This window comes from Zonotrichia albicollis, chromosome 2 (genome assembly GCF_047830755.1).
Source record: "Zonotrichia albicollis isolate bZonAlb1 chromosome 2, bZonAlb1.hap1, whole genome shotgun sequence".
Classification (NCBI taxonomy): domain Eukaryota; kingdom Metazoa; phylum Chordata; class Aves; order Passeriformes; family Passerellidae; genus Zonotrichia; species Zonotrichia albicollis.
The window spans coordinates 67,772,009-67,796,024 of NC_133820.1; the positions used below are offsets into that span (position 1 = coordinate 67,772,009).

At 41.5% G+C, this 24,016-nt stretch overlaps 1 protein-coding gene across 2 annotated transcripts in view; it reads left to right on the forward strand.

The window, feature by feature from the left end:
- Positions 1 to 23,121, forward strand: part of HTR2A (5-hydroxytryptamine receptor 2A) — a 28,192-nt gene extending 5,071 nt beyond the window's left edge. For both annotated transcript variants that reach the window (XM_005482375.4, XM_026790655.2), the window contains 2 exons: positions 537 to 737; positions 17,873 to 23,121. In XM_005482375.4, coding sequence (XP_005482432.2) covers positions 537 to 737; positions 17,873 to 18,687 — 1,016 coding nt within the window. In that variant the 3' untranslated portion in view covers positions 18,688 to 23,121. The remainder of the gene's footprint in view (positions 1 to 536; positions 738 to 17,872) is intronic.
- The last annotated feature ends 895 nt before the right edge of the window (positions 23,122 to 24,016 follow it).

Sequence of the window (24,016 nt, forward strand, 5' to 3'; positions counted from 1 at the left end):
AAAGACAGGTGAGATAAATATCACTGGTATGCAATAAATAATTTTTCTTCCTTAGCTTCCATTAAATCCAAAGTTTTACTTTTAGAATTAAGGCAGCTTTGCATATCAGCAGGTGTTGAAAATGCAGTAATTACGTGGATAGAAAGTCCTAAAGCAAAATTGAAAACTTGCAGATTTACAATGACAAAATTGCTTCTCTTTTCATAGATTTGCTGCCAAAAATGTTTAATCATAGCACCAAGCACTAGAATTATGCAAATAGAATTAAAAAGAAAACACATATGCTGCCTGTAGCCTGGGAAAGAAGCAGAGTTAACCTCAAAAGCTACAGTTAGAAGGCTGCAAACAAATAAAAATATTTTCTTAAAACAGTGTCAGGCAGCTTCTAAATGTATCACTTACTACTTAGGATAGTAGTTAAGTACTAAGTAGTAGTACTTACTACTATCCTCCTGGAAGGATATATGCACCAAGGCACGTGTCACAACAAGGGACATATCCACATCTTTCGCTGATGCCAGCTTTCTCTTGTGCAGGATACGAATGGCCTCTGCCCAGGAAGCTGTGTGCCATTTGGATCTACCTGGATGTGCTGTTCTCCACAGCATCCATCATGCACCTCTGCGCCATCTCGCTGGATCGCTACATTGCCATCCGGAACCCCATCCACCACAGCCGCTTCAACTCCAGAACCAAGGCTTTTGCCAAAATCATTGCTGTTTGGACCATATCAGTTGGTAAGTGAGGCAACATTTCAGCGTGTAATTGCAGGTTTCCAGCTTTTGAGAGGATTTGATGTATATACTGCAGTCTAAAACTTTATTCTCTGCCTGCAGTATTTTGCTTTTCACTTCTGTGAAGTGCTGTAATGTAGTAATTATGCAATGGAAATCAGCAACAGTGGGAAATGGAGGAGAACTGAGCAGCACTGAAAGAATATACATCAATGATAGCATGGCCACATTCAAGTTTATTTTAAAGATGTGTTGATTTCCCATACTGATGAATCATCATTACCTAAACATCTGAAGAGAAAAAAATATATCAACTGAAAAAAAGTATTTCCCTGTTATATGTAAGTCAGTTGTCTCAATTTCTTATTTGGGTAATTTGCTTAGAGCTTTTTCTCATGGGCAGATCTTCTCTGCCTTTCTTGTGTGTATGGTGGGGAATTTATGCATCCTATTTAGGAGACAACAGGTATTGTGTGCAGTGAGAGTAGTCTGTCCAGAGGACAGTTCAGAGTTACAGTCCAAAATAGGTATTCTAAATGGCCTAGTACACAAATCTCTTTTTGCACTGGCAAAACCCAGAGCCTCAAAACTAGGCAGGGGAACACTGATCTTTTATTCCCCTGATGGCAGCATTTCCAGGGCAGTCTTATGACATGGGAGTTGGGACAGTTTGGTGTCTGATGCCATCAGGAATTTCCTCACACAGCTGGGGTGGAGGTTCTCAAATGCTCTAATGTTCCCTTTCAGTACTTGTAGACCCTTGAGCATTGGCATCTCACTAGTATTAGAGGCAGAAAAAAATCACTCTTGTGCCCTGGAAGAGATGTGAGCTGTCAGCAATCAAAGGAAATTAGCTCCTTCCCTAGCTAATGCAAATTATTGCAAGTGGTAACAGTGATCCCTTACCACTCTTCCCAGAGGAGGGAAAGGATATGATGCTTAACATGCTGCCAGCCTGGCACTCTAAATTGTCTCCTGACCTCCCTCTTGATCCTGGCTCACAGTCTGAGACAAAGCAGTCTATGATTGTTAAGATTTAAAATACTGTCTCTTCTGCTGCACAACAAGAAATCACGGGAGTCTTCACTCAACAGGAGGACAGCTCTGCATTCTACACAACCTGATGAGGTTCAACAGCATCTGGCTCTGGGGTGCATTCACCTGATCAGATGTAGATATCTAGCACAGACCGGGTGAACTCCACCCTAAACATACCTAGTTCTCAACTATGAAGGAAGCCTATAGCAACTCAGATGTAAATGTCTTCATTTAGATTAAATGAAACATATCTTTTCTCTTCTACAGTCACATTTTTTTAATCTAGTATATTACCTACTCTGTCCAGTTTTTCCAGTTTTTGAAAATGCTAAGTGCAAGTATTTTCAGTGCATTTCTCTCTATATAGCATAAATAAGTCAAGCATCTGTTAAAACTGTGCATACTATGTTTGTCTGCACTTGTGTGTGGTGCCTTGTGCTTAGTATGTGTGAAATTACTGTCCTGTTTAAACACAAATTCACAGAATGATCAGAATGACCATTCCAGGGGCAAACCAGTGGTCCACTCTGCTCAGCATCTTTTCTCAGACAGGGGCTTACTGACAGAGTATTTGAATCAGCTCACTATTAAAAGAAATCTGGAAAAAAATGTGTTATTTTAGCCCTACTAGTTAGAATATGGTTTATGTCCTGTGGCAGGAGGGTTTATTTATTTGATAGCTTGATATTTTGTTTCAAAAGTTACATCTTTTTTTCAGTAAAAACTAGTAACATATCCATTGTAAAAACACCTTTTCTGCTCTCTGGAGAAACTATCTTCTAACAGTGATGAGATGAGTCACAGATGTTACTTGTTATTATCATGGCAAGTGATAGCAATGTGGTTCCTATTTATAGAACTCTGAAAAATACAGCTCCAACTTATTGGGAACCACTCAAGTGTGGCGTGAGTGAAGAGGACAGAGTCCTGCTTTACTGCCGCTGGATAAGGACATGTGTAAAGGAACAGTGGATGTCAGGAAAATAGGAATAACTCCATCTCATTCACACATTTCATGTCGCCAAAACAGTGAGAAGGTTAAATAGGTACAAGTTGATGTAGGCAAGAACACTTAGGTGGGCATGAATGAAGTGATGCTCAGCTGGTTTCTAGCCTCATGGAAGCAAGGGGCATTGGGAGACCAGCTGAAGGAAGACTGGTTAGTTTCCAACCTGGCAACAAGCTATGGCAAATGGGTTATGCTCCAGAGGATAGATAAGAAAGCAAACACATAGGAAGAAGCTATAGGAAAGTGATGAGCCAGGCTGGACTAAGTTTGCACTGTGCCATATTTCTGTATTACCAGAATAAACAAAAATGCCAGTATTGTAAGGAATCTTGACAGATCCCAGATCACCCATGCAACCTGTCAGTCAGTCATCATCCCTTATCCTCCTGATCTGCCACCTTCCAGCTGGGAATATGTAGGAAATGGATTTCTGAAGGTGTTTTCTATATCACTTAGTAACAGGAAATGCTTTCTGAACAAAGAGGTGCTCCATGTATCATTTACCAGTCTCCAGGCTCTCAGTGCTACTTAGAGTGACAGGGCTATAAATGATTTAACTCTCTGCATTTTCACACAGCTATGGCTAAGAACTCTCACTGGGATGAGTGAGGTCAGGATGGTGAGACACTGGCACAGATTGCCCAGAGAAGCTGTGGATGCTCCATTCCTGGAAGTCCTCAAGGACAGATTGGCTCCAAGCAACCTGGAAGGTGTCCCTAGCTGTGGCAGGGGAGTTGGAATGAGATTACCTTGAAGGTTCTTTCCAACCCAAACCATTCTATGATATCTGGCACAGGCAGAGCTGGTGTTGGGCACAGCACACCCTCCACAGCACCTGGTGTGCCTACCATCTCACTTACAGATTCAGATCCAAGGTTTTGCCCTCCAGCCTCAAACAGACACCCTTTGAATTCCCTGTGTTCCTACAGTTTGCAGTTCAGCTGGTGACCTGTGAACTTTTGTGAAGTATGAGATGGAGGGTAAAAAGCAAGAGAAAGAACTGAAAGTTGTTATGTTCCCCAGTACAGTGGTTCATTTTAGCAGAGGAAGAAGGGGGAAGCAGCAGAGAGTTGTGTGTTGGCAGCTCATTTAACCAGTTCCAGTGACCATGCAAACAGCTCAGGCTGAACTGAACAGCACTGATGAACGTACAGGGCTGTCAGATGCTGCCTTCTACCACCCTCAATATGGAAACAAACCATTTAATCCTACCCCTTGTCTTTCAACCCATTCTTTTTCTACAAGAGGATCTTTCTTCTATTGCCACTAGGATTTAATTTCACTAACAGCCTTTGATAAAAAGTACTGTCAGGGATTTCTGGAAATCCAGGAACGTTACATCAGATGGATTACCCTTATCCACCTGCTCACTGACTCCTGCAAATACTTCTAGCTGATTTGTTGGGCCTAAACCCAACTCACCTAGATTATAACTTCTAGTGTACCCAACTAATTACACTTTCATTCCCTAAATTTGTAATTTTCCTTTTATTCACTAAATACACAAATATATTCTGTCAATTTTAACCAAAGGCAATCAGTGATCTTCCTTCCATTGGCTTCAGTGACATATGAAGCATTTAAAAAACAGCAGAATAAAAGCACAAATAGTTTAGTTTACTTCACTTCTGAAATCTTGATTTTATCAGTTTAAAAAAAGTAAATTGTGGTAACATTTGTTTTTGCATTTAGTGGAAGAAGAGCTTTTAGCCAGAAGCCTATGTTTCACTAGACCATGTAATGCCACAGGCAATTGGTTTAAAATAGATTCTAATTACTGTAACAGATTCTAATTGTGTCTTTAATTCTTAAATCATCCAGTGTGCACAGTGGTTAGATAATTAGATTATTTGTAGCTGTTGAAGGCAAAAGCTCATTAAACCCTGAAAATTATTCCATTTCTTTTAAAGCACAGAGGTGCTTTATTATTGAGAACAGGTGTAAAAAGCCAAAGGATTTTCCCTTGCTGGAGAAAAGTAGAATTTTGAATGGAACTGGAATCTATAGAATTGTAAATAGAGCCTATACTGAAAAATACATGTAAAGTACCTTTGAGTCCCAAATGGGCCTAACAAAGGCATTGCTCTGCAAGAGGCCAACAGTGCATCATCCCCTCTTTGAAGGGTAACATAAAAGAATTACAGGCATGAATGTTAAGTCCTTATATATAACATTTCTCATTTCTTATTTCTCTCTATTCCTCTGTTAATGGTCTAAGTAATGTGAAGTCTGATGAAGCCCAAGCACTCTAAGCTGAGTTTTCTCTTATCATTTCTCACTCAGCCTACACATCTGTTCGCTGCCTTCAGGCAGTCTCTGCACTCCCCAGTCACTAACAACTTAGATTTATTCAGTACTTTTCATGCAGAAAAAAAAGCCCATCATGGATCTGGATGAATCTGGTAAAATACCTCCCACCGCATAACTGTAAAACTTTGCCAATGCTTTTGAGGCTTCGAAAATGAGAAATACTGTAGCATGTGAACCAACTTTCTCCAAAGTGCAGAGTGAAGTTAGCTCCAGGTGTACAAATCAAGCCCAGTGCAACTGAGCCCCCAGCTAATTTGGCAGTGTAACATTTTCTGCTGATACAGAGGCTTACACCGCCTTCACAGGCAGCCTGCAATTTCTCTGCATGGCTTCTTGCTGCCTTACAGCATTTGAAGGGCCAGGGAAGCAGCAGGGATTGGGAGAGTTCAACTACCTTTGCCTCTGGATTGTGTTTTGTGACAGCTTTGGCCTCCTTAGGCTCAGTCTTCTTTCTGTCAAGGACAGCTTTCATTTGAAAATCCCTTTACTGGTTTCAAAGGGCACAAACAGCTAATAAACTGCAGGCTGGGAATCCCTGTCCTGAATCTGCTACACATCCATTTCTTCCAGGTGATATAATTTGCCATTTCAATCAATTCTAATTCACGGATGCCTTGGCATAGGAAAAGATCATTTGCTAAAACATGAAATATACGGCCAAAATATATAAAATTGCAAATAATTACACACTGAACAGTACTCTGGCAATGTAGAATTAAAGCTTAGCACCTAAATTTGGAAGTGCTGGAGCTGAACTTAAAATATCTACTACACTATAATTTCCCTAGGGAACATTTCTTTTATTTTTATCATACTCATGAAACCATCTCTCAGAGAGTGAAAATACTGTTTGCTCACTCCACCTGCAGGATCTCAGGGGCAAACATTGCAGTTTTTATGTTTGGGCAGCCCTGTGACCTTTATGATTTGTGGATGTAGATGATGCCATAAAAAAAAAATGAAGTTGAAAAAAAATTGTTGCACAACATACAGAGAAATTTGCGTCAATTATAATGAAGGGTGTTGGCCTGAAATATCATGAATAAAGTATTAGAGCTTCAGAAACATCTCAGAAATAGAATCTTCACTGTATTTCTTCACAGAGACACAATGTATGAGGCTCAGTAGGCAGCAGCAATTACGTCAGTAGAAAGTTCATTGCCATCCTAATGACTCCTACAGTAGTGACAACTAATGAGAACCAGCCCTTCATGTACAGGTTGTCTGGGGTTCAGCTCCGTGGAAAAGGAACATTCAGTGCTCTGATGCACATTTCTGAGTTGACTAGCACATGTATTGTGGTCATGAGGCATTACTTCAGATGGTTCTGAGAAAGACATACAAATATCCTATTTACTTTGATGTAAATTATCCCCACGTTTTCCATGTGACAGAACCCTTTGCTTGATTTATTCTTCCCAGAAGAGTGAACACATCCACCAGACCATCAGCTTACCACACATATCTCCCTCACCTAACTATGAAGGTTTAAAAACCTTGCATTTTCAACTTCTATACAGAGTTAAGGAAATTATCAGCATTCATTGCATTTTGAACTTGTATATGTTTGTTCATCTGACAAAGAGGTGTTACTAACATTTTACTTTTCTTTATGGAAAAAAATACTTAAAAGAATGTTAATGATTGAAGTGCTTTCTAAATTCTCCAAATTTGGAAACATAAAGGTATGAGACACAGGCGTGTGTCCATAGGGACACCTTTGCAAACCAAAGACACTGAGCAATCCAGCATTCATCTGGATGGGGGAGAATATATTATACCAGTAAATATGTGTCATCAAAGGAAGAATAATTATTATGTATATATTTACCATGTTCTTTGGGTAATTACATCAGGATGAGATTAAGGGTTTTGCCTATAAAAAAGGCACACACTCATTTTGTGAGCAGTCCTTTTGCAAGAAGCAATCTGCCTTTCAGGTGAAAAAAGGAATGAGGGGTGGTCATAACAGTATTGTGTGGCATTTCTTTCTGTTTTGGTTTTATTTTTAAAGGCAAATTATAAAGAGTAGAGCTGTATTTTTGATAGAAAAGAGCATGCTTAGTCAAGGTGCTGATGAAAAATTTAGTTGTTTTTTTATAAAAAAACTGTCTTTGGTTTGAAAACCATAAGGACCATGTTCTTCTTCCTCTTGAAGCTAACAGCAAGAAGCATAAAGTTCATTTGGACCAGACCTGTCCTGTTATGAGGTTTTTTTGAATGAATAAAAATAAGTTGCTGGGTTCCAATATGACCTACAATCAGCCAGTCTCTCTTTGTAGGGTATATCAGAGTAAATGGAATATTTAAAAAAAAAGGCAGTATCTCTAGTCAGAGGAGCTGGATTTCTGCATAGAAAATGCCACATGCAACACAAATGATAACAAAAGAACAAGATACAAGGAATTATGTTGGGATTCATAAATTCTGTTGTCTGTACACTGTGACTGCATTTAATCACCTTCTAAATTAAAAATGATGCTGCACATTAGCACAAGTAGCACAGTGTTGCATAAAAGAAAATGTCAAGAAAAGAGAAAATTTCATTCATTTTAAAATTATACAGAATGATTTCACAAGTTCCTTTATTTATTATATTTGGCTTAAGCCAGATGTGTTTTATGACACTAAAAAAGGTTCATGGATCAGGGAATTCTTTAAAATTAAAGGCTTACACTTATCTTTACCAGCAGGAACATTGCAAACTATTGAACACTCAGGCTGTAATTAACTTTCCCCACACATTACCTGGCCTGTGCCATTGGCATCACTTCTAAGCAGAAGCCCAGCTAATAAAAGTCAAGGGTTTTGTCAGAATTGCAACAACATATTCCTAATTACCTGAGACAAATTTAGAAACACCTGTCAGGTGATTTTGCCTATGATATCCTTCAGGGTCATTGAGGGAAAATAGCTTGTTGAGCTCCTGTGATGTCCTGAAAGCAGGCTGTAGCATTGTGATAAAGGCTTTCTTTTCTGCCTGATCAAAATTGGAATGTGTGTATTTCACAGTATTCAATCCTGCCTTTATGTTGGAAATAAATCACACCCACTGGGAAGACTTATTTCCTTTTGGCAGAACATAGCCCTTTTTACAACTTCTTGTATTTGATCTGAGTTTTGAAATGTCAAATTGACCACTATTGCCAGGATTATAGACTGAGCTGAACTGTGAGTATCCTGAGAGAAAAACTATGTGATTTTAGGTCCAGGGTGCACTGAGTGAGCAGTGTAAATTTCCCCTTTCAAGCACAGAAGTACTCAGAGGTTTTAGATTGAAAATTCCCCAGTTAAATACAGTCCTGCCTTGCATACTACTGCAGGACATGAGGAAGTTACAAGAACAGATCATGTATTTTTTTTTTATTTCCAAGGTGCTTTGTGACATTTACCAGAAAGATGAGCCTAGGATCATGCTGTAGCACCTACACAGACACCAGTAGATGGTGGAAATATGGGCAGATACAATCCCTTCAGATATGCTCCCTTTTTCTCTCTTCTTCAACACCGTTATCCTGTAAATGTGACCAGGGCATTGGCTGGTCTAACAGAGTTCAGTCAGGTTGAAGGGCATTTGCTGCAAGGTGGACAGTGAAACATAAAGCACAGGATCCTGACTCATCATCTTCAGACCTGTGCAGGTCTCTAAGTTGCTTCTCATTCTGTTTTTCCTTCCAAATTATCCATCATGTCAGGACATCTATCCCAATAACTGTCCAGCCACTGCTGCAATCTCCTTGTATAACTAGTAAGAAGCTGAAAATTTGCTTATTGAGCAGCTTTTGCAAGCAATGACAAAAGGAGTCAGTGAGAAACAACTGGGACATCGTCTGAGGTCTAGAAAATCCAGAAAAATTACAGGTTTTTTATCTCTGCCCTTCAGATGGAGTGTGAAATTATTGTAAAAAATCATAATAATGATTTAAAAAATTATCTGATAGCTAGTGTCCTTTTAAATTACACAATGAGGCCGAGTAGCATTGCTGAAGAAATCTCAGAAATACTAACAGAAATCTCTATTCAGTTCAGTAGAAGATTAGGGCAGAGTTAAGTAAATTATCAGCATTCAGCAAATCACACCACGTAATAATTAAAAGACAGAGGTATAAAAACAGGACTATCAGGGGATCTTGTCACTTAGACTGCTCTAGGAGACATTATTTGATTATGGCAGTGGAATATCTAAGGTCTTTCCATAATTTCTGGCTTACTGCTGCTATAAGTATTTTTTAAGCCTTACTGTATACATAGCACGTATAGCACATAATAAATTAGCCCCAGGATCCTTTAGAAGCTTCATAGCTAAAAAGACACACTAATAACATATGATCTAGGAAGATCCTGTAAAAAAGGTATGGTATTTCTTTCTTCTCAAAGCACTATTATCCCCAAATCTGCTCTCCTAGGGGCCTGAACAGTGAATGCTGCAAGGCCACCTGACATGGAATACAGAAAGGTCATATGCTAAACACAGGGGGTATCACAGATGGCTGAAGTTGATTCTACACAAGGTTCTTTTCCTTTGCAAATTAACATACACCTAGGCCAGTACCAACCATACATTTCTAACTTCTTTTGAGTAGAAATTAAACCATTGCTACCAGGAACTTAAAAGCATCAATGCAATATAAACAACATTAATTGATCCTGCAGAAAGAAAAAGGCTGTTTGACCTGCTTGCTCTGCTGCATTTTGCTGAGCCACAGAAGCAGCAGGCTCAAAAAGCAGGAGGAGAACCTTGTCCCTCTGTGCAGAGACAGACTGGAGAAAGGTGGAACCCTTTGCAAATTTTCAGACTAAATATTAAGCTCTACATTGTAAGGCCAGTTACTTTTTACCATTTCTAATCACCATGGATGAAGGGTGTCCTTAGCCTACAGTTGTCATTAGCCTATAGTTGTCATTTGCCTGTATCCCCTGGAGGAGCACATCATGCCCAGCTCCCTTCCAGCTCCCAAATGGCAGCGGAATTTTAGCTGCTGTCCACCTTGGACTTGGGCTCTACTCAGCCAGCATCTCCCAGGCAAGTTACTGCCTCACCTTCTTTTATTTATTTCTAGCTGTTTGATAGGTGTAGACTTCTATATGCCCTTTAGTGACTGAGTAACCACCTTAGACAGAGAGCTAACAGCTTCTCTTAATTGGAGATCTCTGTGAGAAGCTAAAAAACACCTTGGAAGAAGCCTCTGTCCAAATGAAAAATAATGTCTCCAGCTGAAAAGCAAAGACTGTGTTGGGGAATAGGCTCCCCTGGAAACTTTAGGCAAAAGGTTGTAGCTCCCTCAAATACTCAGAAGGCCTGAAAAATCTGAAAAGAAAATTAGGAGAGCCAGACTGTAAACAAATCCTACAGCATAACTAGCAAAGAGAATTTGAGGAGTGCATAGGCAGGAAAAGCACTTAAAGCCAAAAGCAAAGAAACTATTTCCTGCTGTTGTATTCTTGCTGCCTTTAGGAAATAGAGCTGTGTGCACATTTTGAGCTTTATATCAAAGCAGAAAGCGACTCCATCAGTAGCTTCCTCTCTCAGAACTCCGCTCACTCTGAAGGCCAGGGTTTCTAAACAGCTGGGTCAAAAAGGGGCAGCTGTCCTTAATTTCTTGCACTGTCCTGCCTGTAATTTTCCTCTAATCCTGTTAATAGTTATTTTACTATCACAGTTCTACAAATTAATTTGGAGACATATATGTCTGTTCTTGTTATGAAATAGGCTTCAGGACCAAGGATATAAAGGAGGAACATGCTAGGAAACACATACTTATCTGATTTTGTTTTTCTAAAGTAAAATAGATAATTTATGGTATAAATTATCATTCATCATATTTTTCTCACATAAAAAGAATTGAATGTATCTCCTGCTGGGCTAAATAATATGTTTCCTTAGAGATTTTCTGAGCTGTCAAGAACAAAGCCATTTCAAAATTAATATAATAATCCAGCTGTTACCTGGCACCCCCTCTACGTGATGTTAAATTTGTTTTTCTTTCACTTGTATTAACTAGAATGTGTGTGACCAAATGAAGTGTTCCACGGGAAAGATACAGAAAACCAGCTGCATGTGTGCCCTTGAATAAAAAACTAAATTTGGTCTATCAGCAGTTACAAGGAAAATGCCTGGACCCACTCTGATTCCATTCCTGTGAGTACAGCCTCTCGGGATGCAGAAAGGAGATGATGCTCCCCAGCACTGTGACTCACTCACTTAGCTCCTGAGAAAATCCATCTGAAAACAAATATTATGTGGGGATTTGTGAGAGACTGCTCCTCATCCACTTCTGCCTCCACCAATACATACACCTACCACCAGGGAAGAATTCTGTGCTGGTCTCACATGTGAGGAGAAATTCTAGCCCAGGACTTTGGGGACATTGTCATGCTGACTAGGGGAGGTAGAAGCTTTTTAACGTTCATGCTAACTAGATTCAGCCTCAGATGGTAATTCCCAATCCACACCGAGGTTTTCAACATCCCCTCTTCCCAGGTGGAAATTTCTGCTTCTGCACACTGCCACTCATCAGCAACTTGTGTGCATTGGAAATGTGGCTGGCACTACTCTGGCAGCAACAAAATTATCACAGTGAAGGGTTTGTCATGACTGGAAAGGAGTCAGTGGGGGAATAACATTGTCAGTTGCATGCAGAGAGCAGCAGTTTGCAGGTCTGGGGAAATAATGATGTAATGACAATGAAATGTAATGATGTACCAACCATAATGGTGAGTGTCAAATGCCAAGCAGACACAAAGGCAGACTGAGCAGCTCCTCTGCAGATGTTTAAGTGGAAGTAACTGTTGCTAAACTTCAGCTCCTCATATAACATCCAGACACATTGCCATCCTTGATACTCAGAGGAAGACATGGTCCATGGTCCCCTGCAACAAGTGACTCACTGTGGCTTGTGTTCCTTGAGCAAACATCCACACATGGCACCATGGTAGCCCAAAGGAACAAATATTCTTTTGTGTGGTTAATTAAGTAAAAAATGTTAAAAATAATGTGATGTCAGTGTGCAACAAGGAAATTTTCATACAGCATGAAACTGAGGTTATGCATTGCATGCCTTGGGATGTAGCAGGTGAGTTATACATGGACATCTGTGTACTGTTTGAATGTGTAGATGTACCGACAGAGGATATTTTCTGAGCACCAGCAGGCACCAGATATCAACATGGGCTTTTCTAAAGAAATTAGACAATATGGCCCCATTGAGCTGCTTGAAGGAGACACTGGCCTTGTCAAGCACAATCCTTTCAGAGGTCCCCAGTGTCACAGCACATCTTTGTGCACTGGCCCATGAGCTGGCCCATGACCTGGCATGTCTGAATCAAAGTGACGGCTAAGACCTGAGATGGGGAGAGTTTTTTGTTTTTTATGAGAAAGTGGACAAAGGTGCTAAAGTTTTTGAGAAACTGTAGTGACATTTCTAAAAGGTAGTTCCTAACCCTTAGACATTTATTAAGGCACAGAATAATGCTCATTTGTATTAAACAAAATTGAAATAGATATATGCAAGGTGAAAGCATGTGACTGACAGTTTCTGCTTAAAGGAGACTTCACTGAAAGAACCTTCACCTTATCAATTCACTTCCCCCTCCTTGTCTTCACCCCAAGTAACCCAAGAATGGCGCCCTACATGCACATTGTAAATTATAGCTTTGATTTATTGATAGTCTCAGCAGCTCAAGGCAGCTGCAAACCCAGTTTACCTGTCCAGTTAAAGTGGTTTTGTGGCTGCTGTATACCTCTGAAGCCAGCAATGTGTAGCGCTATATCAACCTTTGTCAATTTCAGCAGACTTTTTGAGAGAACAAAAAGAGATGCCATTGCTTTACTTCTTAACCTTTGGTGTTTTCAAGAGCCTTTTATCAATCTGAAACTGTGCCCAAATTCTTGAGGTTTAATGGAGAATTCATTACTCATCTTCATTGTTTGGGATCTGTTGTGCGGTTTATAAAAATCCACAGTTTGAAACAGCTACATGTGTATAAATCAAACCATCTTGTGCCAGAGTGTGGTGGTTTGACCAGGAAGGAGTGGGAATTCTGGGAAGCTGTGGTCAAACCAATGAAGGTTTTGGGTTTGAGACTGGCACCCGGTGTAGCCAGTGGGGTTTGGACACACCTCCGAGAATACACAGGGGTTAAAAGCAGGGCACTGCCCTTGGCACTCCCTCTTTTTGGACATCGCGGCGAGGAGGTCAGATCTCTCCCCCCGCCCAGCCCGCTGCTGCTGGGCGGGGGGAGGGGCGGCCATGCGGTAGGCCCGGGGCCTGGACAGAGGTGGGGGTTGAGGGGCTTTCAAGGATGGAAGGGTGGAGGAGCCCCAAGAGACATCGAGACATCGGGCAGCCAGCCCCCCCCCCCCCCCCCCAGGAGAGCAGCCAGCCAGGAGGAGAAGGGGGGAGGAAGACTGCCCGGCCGGAGCGGCAGCGTGTGGGCAGCGTGCGTGGGAGTCGCTCCGGGACCGACAGAGACTGAAAACTTTTAACCCTTTCTTGCATGATTGGGGCCTTGCAAAAATGCTAATCCTCCTCGAAGCTGAATAAGAATGTGGAGATGATTGGATGGGGAGAGATGATTTGGAGTGGCCTTTTGGCTGGACTTTTTCTTGTAGCCATGGACTCAGTTGTTCCTGTGACACAGACTGCATTTAGGGGGAGGCAGTGCCTCAAAACCAGGAGGGTTCATTCGTGAGGACCCCCCGGCCCCAGGGGGTTGGAAAAATATGGGGGGGACAGATGTCCCAAAAGCAGAGACTGTGCCTTTTTTGGAGTGAGACAAGGCATCCTTGAAAGACAACCCTAAAAGCAGCTCTGGCCATGTCTCAGTGGTGAGAGCACTGGGCATGGAAGGAACATGTCACAAGCGGCAAAAGGACTTTTTTTTCCGGGCGGTGCCGAAGTGACAAGGAAGCATCCGAGGTTTCAGTGTGTTTCCAGGAGAAGCCTATGGAACAAGAAGGACTCCTTTCCTCTTCATGAACTGCAGTTTGAGTATATTAAAGTGTCGTGCCGGGCTGGGCAGTTGGTGTTTTTGAGAGAATGTATTGGATTGAGAAAGTCAGGGAGTGGGGAGGAGGAAAGTGGTTTTGTAAGGTTTTCAATTCTTTTCTTCTTTTTCCTTATGGTCTTTCCCTATTTTCCTGTAGTTTAAGTAATAAAGTGTCCTTTATGTTTAAGTTGGAGCCTGTTTTGCTTATTCCTGGTCACATCTCACAGCAGACACCAGGGTGAGGCATTTTCATGGGGGGGCACTGGCTCTGTGCCAGGCTCAAACCATGACACAGAGGAACATAATATTTAGGGCTTGTTGACAAGGGAAAATGTTCCAAGTGGGAATGTCAACTGGAAATGAAGTGGCTAATGTACCTTCAGCGCTTGAATGGATGCTCCTATTCTGTGCTGAATGCCAAGGTTCTTTTGAAAGCCAAGGAAGATAAATCATAAAAAAAACCCTCAGGGGGATACAAAGATTTTTTCCAGACTGGCCTTCAGCTAGTGGGAGCATGGAATGGGCAGGGTGTGGAATAGCTGTTACAGTCCTTCCAGTTGTTTCCTTCAGATCTACTGTTGGCACATGCTTCACTTCCCAACCACCTGTTTGTTCCTACCTGGTAGCTCTGCATGATCTTTTTGTGTGAAGCTGATTTTCTTCTTATGACATTTGAATGCACAGGCACCATCTGTGTCTCCTTAAACATCCAGTCACCAAGAGCAGGGGGCTGGAAAGCAAGGACAAGCAAACCAATGAGTATTCATCTGAATCATCCAGGTGAAACAGATCATTCATATTCAACATTTAAAGAATTATTTCAGTCAGTTGCAATAATACTAATGCAACTTTAGACTAGGAGGTTTTGTTATAGGTTTACAGGACAAACTTGATCTTGACCAAACATGGCATATGGGTGATATTCTTGGCCATAGGTGATGATTCCTAAAAATCCCATCAAAATAGTGGATGTGAGTTGTGCATGGAAGCTCCTTTACTGCCAGTTTAAATATGACTGCCTTTGAATTTGGTCCCTGTGTCCTCATGGAATTTGCCATACTTATGCTGCAGAAGCCAACTGTTGAGAGGGGACAAACCCTGTTCCTTTCAGGAGGAAAACAGTAAATTTAGTCCCTGTAGAGATATAAAAAGAGAAAATTGGGCTGGAACTTTTTCCATGCAGGAATGCCACAGTATCATTTGGAGGATGCCCTGCATCAACTGATCTGGGGTTGCACAAAAAGCAGTTTACAGCTGTCAGTGTTCTCTGCCACAAAATGTGGTATCTCTGCTGTTTTCAAACTCTATACAGGCTACTTCCCTGTGGCTGTAGGGGAAAGATGCCTTGAATGGTCACTCAGAAAAACTTACATGACTAGCAGTGCCTGCTACAGCTCTGCTGCTACAGCACTTCCATGCTTGTTAAAGGAATGGCAAAGAAATGCAGGAACTTCTGCTGCACACTGAAGGCCATTTCCCTTTTTTAAAGCCAGAAATCTGGATTTAGATGCCAGTCTTCAGAAGCTGCTAAGAACAAAACAGAGCAGTTGGGGAATTGCTCCTCTTGTTTCAGGCAAGACGTTGTAACAGACTTTGGCTCTTTACTTGAAAAAGCATGCAAATTATGCTAAAATTTTCCTCTTTCTAGTGCTGCAGCCTCTGCTCCCATGCCTCCTCATGCAGCAGAACCATAAGGTAGTAATGAAAAGCATCTTTTTACTCTGTCAATACCACTGTTTATTTTATCTCTGCAGCTCACACTAGGTCTTTGAATTAAATGAAAAAACAGCCTCGCTGTTATCAGCACAGGGCAGAAGCAGATGGGAAACTTGTGGTATTGCTCTGACTAATGCTGTGTCTTTGTGCAGCTGGAGTATGATGCTGGGAGGTGCTGGATGCCTTCAGCATCCCTTCGACTCATCCAAAAAAGAAAACTAACTTCAAAGCATTCTTCATTTCCCTGGAGTTGTTGAGCACCCCAGATTACTCAGCCATGGCTGGACTGTCTGGCTTCTGATGGTGACCTCTGCCTCCATGGTTTCAGTGAGACAGGCTCTGACCTTTTTAGTCAGTAGCTAAAAACACTGGAGGTTTCTGTCAGCTCAGCTCAGGAGCTGCCACAGACTGCTTAGGTTTGCAGCTCACTCACTGGCTTCTCCAAGCCCAAGTTCAAACATTTAGAGCTTGAGCAGGAGAAACAGAAAGGGTAATACCACAGGGTCTCCACCAGCTTCTGCCCTGGGCAGATAAGAAAAGCATTTTTCTAAAGTGGCCTAATGAGGCAATGCCATGACTCAGTTCAAAGTTGCAAAGACAAAATAAGCTACAGCATTCCTAGAAAAAAAAGTCTTTGTAGAAGCTCCAGAAGAAAGAAAGAAGCACTTGAACAGAATAATAATCTAATATTGCTTTTATTGTTTGGTATTGAGCCTGTACTCCACAGTCTTCCTCTAGGACTGGAGCTGTTGTGCTGGGCACTGGATATGTGTGAAATGAGGAGACAGGCTATGCTTTTAAAGGGCTCCCAGTTTAAGCAGCAGAGTGGTAAGAAGGGAAAAAAAAGTGAGGTAGAGGAAGGTACCATTGAAATGCAGATCTTTCAGGACTCATCTGTGAATGAGTAAGGTCACTCCTGGGCATCCACTGAACAAAGTAGGGCACAGCATCCTCACATGGTAAGAAATACTTCTGTAGTTAATGTTTTTATTTCTCATAAGCCAAGTACACCAACTGAGATTTCTGATCCAAAATGCAAACAGGATGAAGCTCAAAGATTATGCTAACTTTCCATAGGAATCAGAATCCTGGTTGCTTTTATCCAATCAGGGCTGCAATATCACGCTCTGCTTCACTCCACCTTTGCTATCTTTGCAGCACATAATTTCTTTCATTGTCTGAACATTGCCTCTCTTGGAGAGACAGCATCCATTTGGAGGGGAAGAGACAAATTCTGAAAGATGACCCAAAACCAACAACCAGAGAAACAGCAGCTGTTAGATTTTACCCAGACTGTAGCAGCATTTGCAGAAATCCCTGCGGAAATGGCTGAGTAGGCTTGAAACAGGCAGAGCAGTCCAAGGAGAATGGACTTTGTCACCTTGTCTTGCCAAAGATGCGTGCTTCAGGGGAAGACAAATTTTGCATGGCTGTGTGCAGAGAAGGCAGCCTCTATTAGCTGGAAATACAGTGGAAGGACTTTTGCAGTCCTGCAGGATAAACTACATCTCAGGCTGCCTCGTAGTGTCTCTCAGTGCTTAATTTGTTCCTGTTGTTCATCTGGCCATTGCCACATGGGAAGCTGGGTTTTGTTAGCATTTAACTATATGGAGATTACAGCAAGAAAAGAGAAAGACAAAATGAAAGATTAGACCTATGACAAAAAATTATCTTTCCTCCTAAAATTAGTATTTCCCAGAATTATTTAGAAGCCAGAACACTTTTAATCCTCTAATGGAAAACAGTCCAAAATCACTCTTATGGCACTCCAGAAAAGAACTACATAGTGTCATCTTGGTCAGAGTTCATAAAATCCTTTGCCAAGGTGGCAAGGACCAAGGAGCAAATCTGAAGATCATTATAAGGGGCCCAAGATTCAAAATCATGCTTTTCTGGCTACCAGGTATCATAGGACAGGTGAAAGGAAGCAAATGTGTTCTACGTGTGACTGAGGTAATGTGTATAGCTACGACCACCTCAGCCACACGAAGAACACAGGTAGATGTTTATTTGTTTTTTCTTGGAGTCTGGAAGTGTTTTTCATTTGTTTTTAACCTCTTCTCTCATCCACCTTCAGGTATCTCCATGCCTGTACCCGTCTTTGGACTACAAGACGACTCCAAAGTATTTAAGAAGGACATGTTTAAGAAAGACATCTGCTTACTTGCAGATGAAAATTTTGTTCTAGTAGGCTCTTTTGTGGCATTCTTCATCCCTCTAACCATCATGGTAGTCACTTACTTTTTAACTATCAAGTCGCTGCAGAAGGAAGCTATGCTATGTGTGAATGACATTGGCCCCAAGACCAAGTTTACTTCATTCAGTTTCCTCCCTCAGAGTTCCCTGTCCTCAGAGAAACTCTTTCAGCGCTCCTTGAACAGAGATACGGGGACTTCAGGGAGGAGAACCATGCAATCCATCAGCAATGAGCAGAAGGCTTCCAAGGTCCTTGGCATTGTCTTCTTTCTGTTTGTTGTGATGTGGTGCCCATTTTTCATCACCAATGTGATGGCTGTTATTTGCAAGGAGTCATGCAAAGAAGAGGTCATTGGAGGACTCCTTAACATATTTGTTTGGATTGGCTACCTTTCCTCAGCTGTCAACCCACTCGTGTACACATTGTTCAACAAAACCTACCGCTCAGCTTTCTCTCGCTACATCCAGTGTCGCTACAAGGAGGAGAAGAAACCTTTCCAGCTGATTTTAGTGAACACTATCCCAGCACTTGCATATGACTCCAGACAGCTCCAGCTAGCACAAATGAAGAGCTTGAAAAAAGAGGCAAAAATGATGGCCAAGGATTACTCAGCGGTCACGATAGGAACACATCGTTTAGATGGTACCTCCAAGGGAAGTACCGGCCCGGGGAACGAAAAGGTTAGTGGTGTGTGATGGTCAGCAGCTGCCATGACAACCACTCTGTGTGTGCTGAAAATTCCACCTGCTGTGAGAAGCTCTGATAGCTTAGGAAAATCAGCTGTGTTCAAGAGACCTTCCAACAACATCATGTACTCCTCACATTATCCTGTGGATGAAAAGCAGGGTTGAAGGGATATCAAATGTGCAATTTTTTTTCATACAGTACGTTGGCTGTTTTAAGCACAGGCTTTATTAAACTTATTTTTTTAATATTCTAAAGGATATATTTCTTAAAGAAAAAAAATGCAATTTCTGGTATTATAATATGGGCTGTGAAGAAACTTACGCATTTCTTTTCTCTTTGCAAATGAAAGCTAAGCTGTCCTTTGATGTTCTTGCAAAGTAGGCTCCAGCTAGTTTGTCTTGCTACAAATGAGTTTTGTTATCATTAACTGAATGAGCACTTTACAACATTTTAAACAAAATGATGGTTCATTTGCTAATATATATTTAAAATAAATCTTAAAGTATTTAAAAAATCTATTAAAACTGCTATAGATTAATTATATGGACATTTTGTTAACTGTTTTTATGCAGTTTTTTCTTCCTCAGTAACCATCCTGAAATGTCCCTGTTTTTTTCTGCCATTTGTTCTGTATTTCAAAAAAGCAATCTTCAAAGGTAAATTATACTTGAATTATGCTCTGTTTCCACCAACACTTATAATCTTTATTTCAGAACTAGCAAATTATTTGCATTCAAAAATTTCATGTGTTCAGCTTAAAAATTGAAAGTAATATTTTCAAAATTATTGGTCTTAATTCCCTGCTCCCTCCCACTGGTGTTGACAAGAAGGTGAAGTGAGAGAACAGTGGAAAACCAGGCACAACATTGCTAAATAATTTGGCACAACATTGCTAAATAATTTCAGCACCACTTCTAGATTCACGACTCTGTTCAGTTCCAACAAAGTCTGATTTAAGTAATGTCAGAGGAAACTTTGCATAAGTAAAGCCTTCAGTAAAAGGTTGAAGTAGTTTCTCTCTCATCACTTCTCCTTGGTAAAAAAGGGCCATTATGAAGAATGTTCTGGTTTTGGTTTAGGGCTTGTAAAGCCAGAATTATTAGAAAACTGTTAGTTGCTAAAAATAGTTTTCCCTTGTTTGACTGTATTGCTGTTAAGGCAGATTGCTCAGGAATGGTCAGAAGATTGCACTACTAGAACTCAGCCTTAATGAAATATGTATGGGCAAATGGGGCTCATTTGAAAAATAACAAGACCTGTAAACAGCACTGCATTTCACCTGCACAGAGCCAAGGGCAGAATACATTGCTTAAAGAACATAAAATACATTACTTGACAGACGTGCTTAGTCATGAAACTCTTTTCATGATACCATAACCGATGTCACTGAGGGCAGTGGAACTTTTCTGAAGAGGACAAATATAAATGCTGTACTCACATGCAAAGTTTAAATCCAATCATTTTATTAATTCCATTATTTTTTCAGCCAAAACCTCATCAAAACCAGGATGTATTCCGTTTCTGTGGGAAAAAATACTGCCCATCCAGAAGACAAACTCCAATGCCTTCATCTTGTCCTTCTATTGAAGTTGTTCAGTTTTTACAGAGCAATTAAATTTCCACTAAGTCAAAGAAGAGAGAGACAGAGAGAAAGTGAACCTTTTTCTAGTCTACCAGGTGGGAGTCTTTGGAAGAAGAAGGCCTTTAGCTTAAGATACTGTTCTATGGCAGACAAGGACTTAAAAGTTGGCTGGGTATTTGACTGATTTCCAAGAAACTGATTTATTGTCATATACATGGTAAAACTAAACCTACTAGTTTTATGAAGCCTTTCCTCTGACATGGGAAAGGTAGGAGCCACTGTGCACTGGTCACACAGAAGCTCTGCATGCACATGATGACACTGACTCAGCCCACAGACCTCAGCCTCCGTGTCTGGGACAAAGTGTCGTGCTGTAGCCCCATTTGCAGTGATGATACCATGCATGTCACCTATCACCTCACAGACATTCATGGGTTTCCCCCCAAAACTGGTCATTTAGGATGAACTGATAACTCAAGTGGAATAATTGCTGTGCTTACCAGGTGCTTTATGTGCTCTCTCTATTTCTGGGTACATTTGACCATCTCAGTCAAACTGAACAGCTTCAGCAGAAGCAAAAATGAACTCACTCCTCCTACCTCCCTATGCACACATCCTGCTCCTGCCCAGCACTGTGTCAGGAGGGTCACACTGGCAAAGAGATTCCAGGGGGAATCTGCTAAATGTAGCTGAGTATGAGGACTACCATAGCAGCAGCTGGGAGTAGTGACTTTCCACTCTTTCCTGTCAAGTTTGATATTGACCCTAAATCTAGTACTTTGAGCTAAGGACAATGCCGATCCTGTATCCCACAGGCCAGATGTCTCCACTCCACAACTGGGGTGATGGTTTTGAGGATCTGCCCTTGGAAACAGGTATCTCAGGGAATAAGCAGGCAGTAATAAAAGCAAAGGTGTTTTGTGAGAAGAGTCTGAGGCTCTAGATCTGGTACCCCAACCAGATTGTCTTCATATGATGAACATTGACAGGGGACTGAAGGTCTCTAAACCTGCATGTGAGGGGAAAGGAAACAAAGGCTTCCACCAGGGGAGGGAATCACCATATTTTTTGCCATTTAGGTCTGACCTGATGCAAGTTTCTCTGGCTTTGCAATCAAAAGCAGTAAGTGGGACAGACAGCTTGGATCTTATTGCCCACTTGTGCCAGGGAGCAGAGCCCACCTGCATCCTGTATGATGTATATGGCACCCTGTCCTTCTCCAGAGCTCAGTTGCTCCCAAATCTCCTGAGGGTCCAGTTGCTGCTCTGCAGAGTCTCCTTCACCAGCTCGCAGCTGATAAACTGTTACTGGACATTTCACATTCAATGCTTCTGCTCTCCACTTACTGTCTGCATTTTGCCCATGTGGCAGAGCAGATCAGCCCTCTGTTTCTCTTTCATTTCACTTTCTGTTCCTTGTTCACAATGTCAAATTGCTCAGGTTGCAAATACTGACAGGGAATGTTTCACTACAATCACAGAGGGTTTCAATTACTGGCTTGAAGTTTCATTACAAGGTGACTCTGAACAATCATTTTTTTCCCAGCTTATTTTAAAATAAAACCTATGTTTTAGACATAACAGACTTAACAGCATTTCATTAATTGACAGCTGGAGAGAATATAACATTGAGTTTTTGCTTAGAAGCAGGAAAAACTGATGCCTGACATTTTGATTCTGTAGCACTCAGATAGACAGTTTTATTGAGTGGTCAGCAGCTTTTGCCTAAGTAGCCTCTCAAGGCCAAGAATGCACAGCAAAGACCAATATCTCCAGCTCTTTATAGGACATTTTTTACTTAGAAAGGCCTGATTCTGCCACCCTGCATCAAAATATTAATAGATTTTTGTGCAGTTTGCCTTAGTGAGGATGACAGAGTCAGGATATGAATTTGTTCTAGCCACCATGCCAAATCTGCTAGGGGTTGTTCATCAGTAGATAGCAATTAATGGACTCATTACACTGCAGACAGATGACAAAAGTTCAGCTGTTTTAAACTAGGATTTACAGCACTTGGCCCATGCTTGGAATGAACACCATGGTTTAATATGACCAGCTTCAGAGCAGCCTCTCCATCTTCCAAAAAACTGTGTTTTCATTATGCATAAAAATGGAATGGAATTTTTTATAATTTTTCAGGTTGAAAAGAAAAAGAGAAGACATTCATATAGACTGGTTCAGAGGTTAGAGCCTTCCCCTACTTCACAGGAAAAGCAAGCTGAGTCAGTCTGTCATATCTGCATTCAAAAAAACCACTTCATCTGAAAAAACTGTTCAGCATCAGTTTTTCAAGTAGATTGACATTTTATTACTTTTGAAACTGCATCTGAAAAATGTCCAAAGACATGAAGCTCACCATGTATCTCCTAAGCTGGTGTGCATCCTTTTTACACTTCAGGGTAAAAATTCCTATGTATCTATCCCATCCAGTCAACCATGCCCTGTACTTATGTAATTATTGCCAGACGGTGAGATGCATTCTATTTTGAATACCTATATGTTTGCTTATGTAAATACATAGAGAAAAAATTTATTGTATTTTGTAATGTTAATGTAAAATGGTGTTTCAATGCTTTACTGTTTTGTCTGATCGCACTGCTAGTAAAGCAGATTAAAATATTCAAATGCAATCAGTTGTTTTATAAACTGGAGGTTTGTGTTAAATAGCTAATTTTGTTTGGTTTTATTTCTCCCATAAATATTCAGTGCAATGTCTGCTGAAGGCTAAAGTAATTTTAAATGTTTTGCTGGAGAAAAAGAAAGAGCATGTTGCAGACTTTAACTATCTCAGTAAACTGGTCCAAAATTAGCTATTGTAATCATTTGCTTTTTCTAAGGACAACCATCCTTCTACTGAAGAGGTACTCTTTGGGTAAGTACACACAGCTTAGTAATTTTCAGTCTCAGAAACTGTGTATTTGCAATAGTAGAAAGCCAACTAAATTAATTTCCCTAAGAAATAGAACTATAAGGTTAAAATTAATAAGTTGCATTTGTTAGCATGGTAAGGTTTCACAAGTGAGGAAGTTACAGGAGTGGGACCTGTGAGATGCTTCCATATCTCACAGATCCAATGCCAGCCAGCTCCAGGATGGATGAAGCTCTGGCCAAGGCCAAGCCCAGCAGCCACCACGATGGTGCCATGGGATAATAGATTTAAGAAGTGGGGAAAAGCTGCACCATTGCAGCCAGAGAGAGGAGTGGGAATATGTGAGAGGAGCAACTCTGCAGACACCGAGGTCAGTGGAGAAGGAGAGGCAGGAGGTGCTCTGGGCACAGGAGCAGAGATTCCCCTGCAGCCCCAGTGCAGAGCATGGGGAGGCAGCTGAGCCCCTGCAGCCCAGGGAGATCATTAGGGGAGCCTGTGTCCCCCTGCAGCCCAGAGAGGTCCATAGGGCAGCCTGGATCCCCCTGAAACCCAGAGAAGTCCATCGGGCAGCCTGGATCCCCCCTTCCCCCCAGGGAGGTCCATAGGGCAGCCTGTACCCCCCTGCAGCCCAGGGAGAGCTCCACGCTGGAGCAGGTCCATGCCAAAGGAGGCTGTGACCCCGTGGGAAGCCCATGCTGGAGGGGGCTCCTGGCAGCATCTGTGGGCAGTCAGTGGAGAGGAGCCCCTCTGGAGCAGGTTTGCTGGCAGGACTTGTGACCCACAATGTCAGTTCATGAAGAACTGCAGCCCGAGGGAAGGATGCATGTTGGAGAAGTTCGTGAAGGACTCTCTTCAAAGGGAGAGACCTCAAGCTGCAGCAAAGGAAG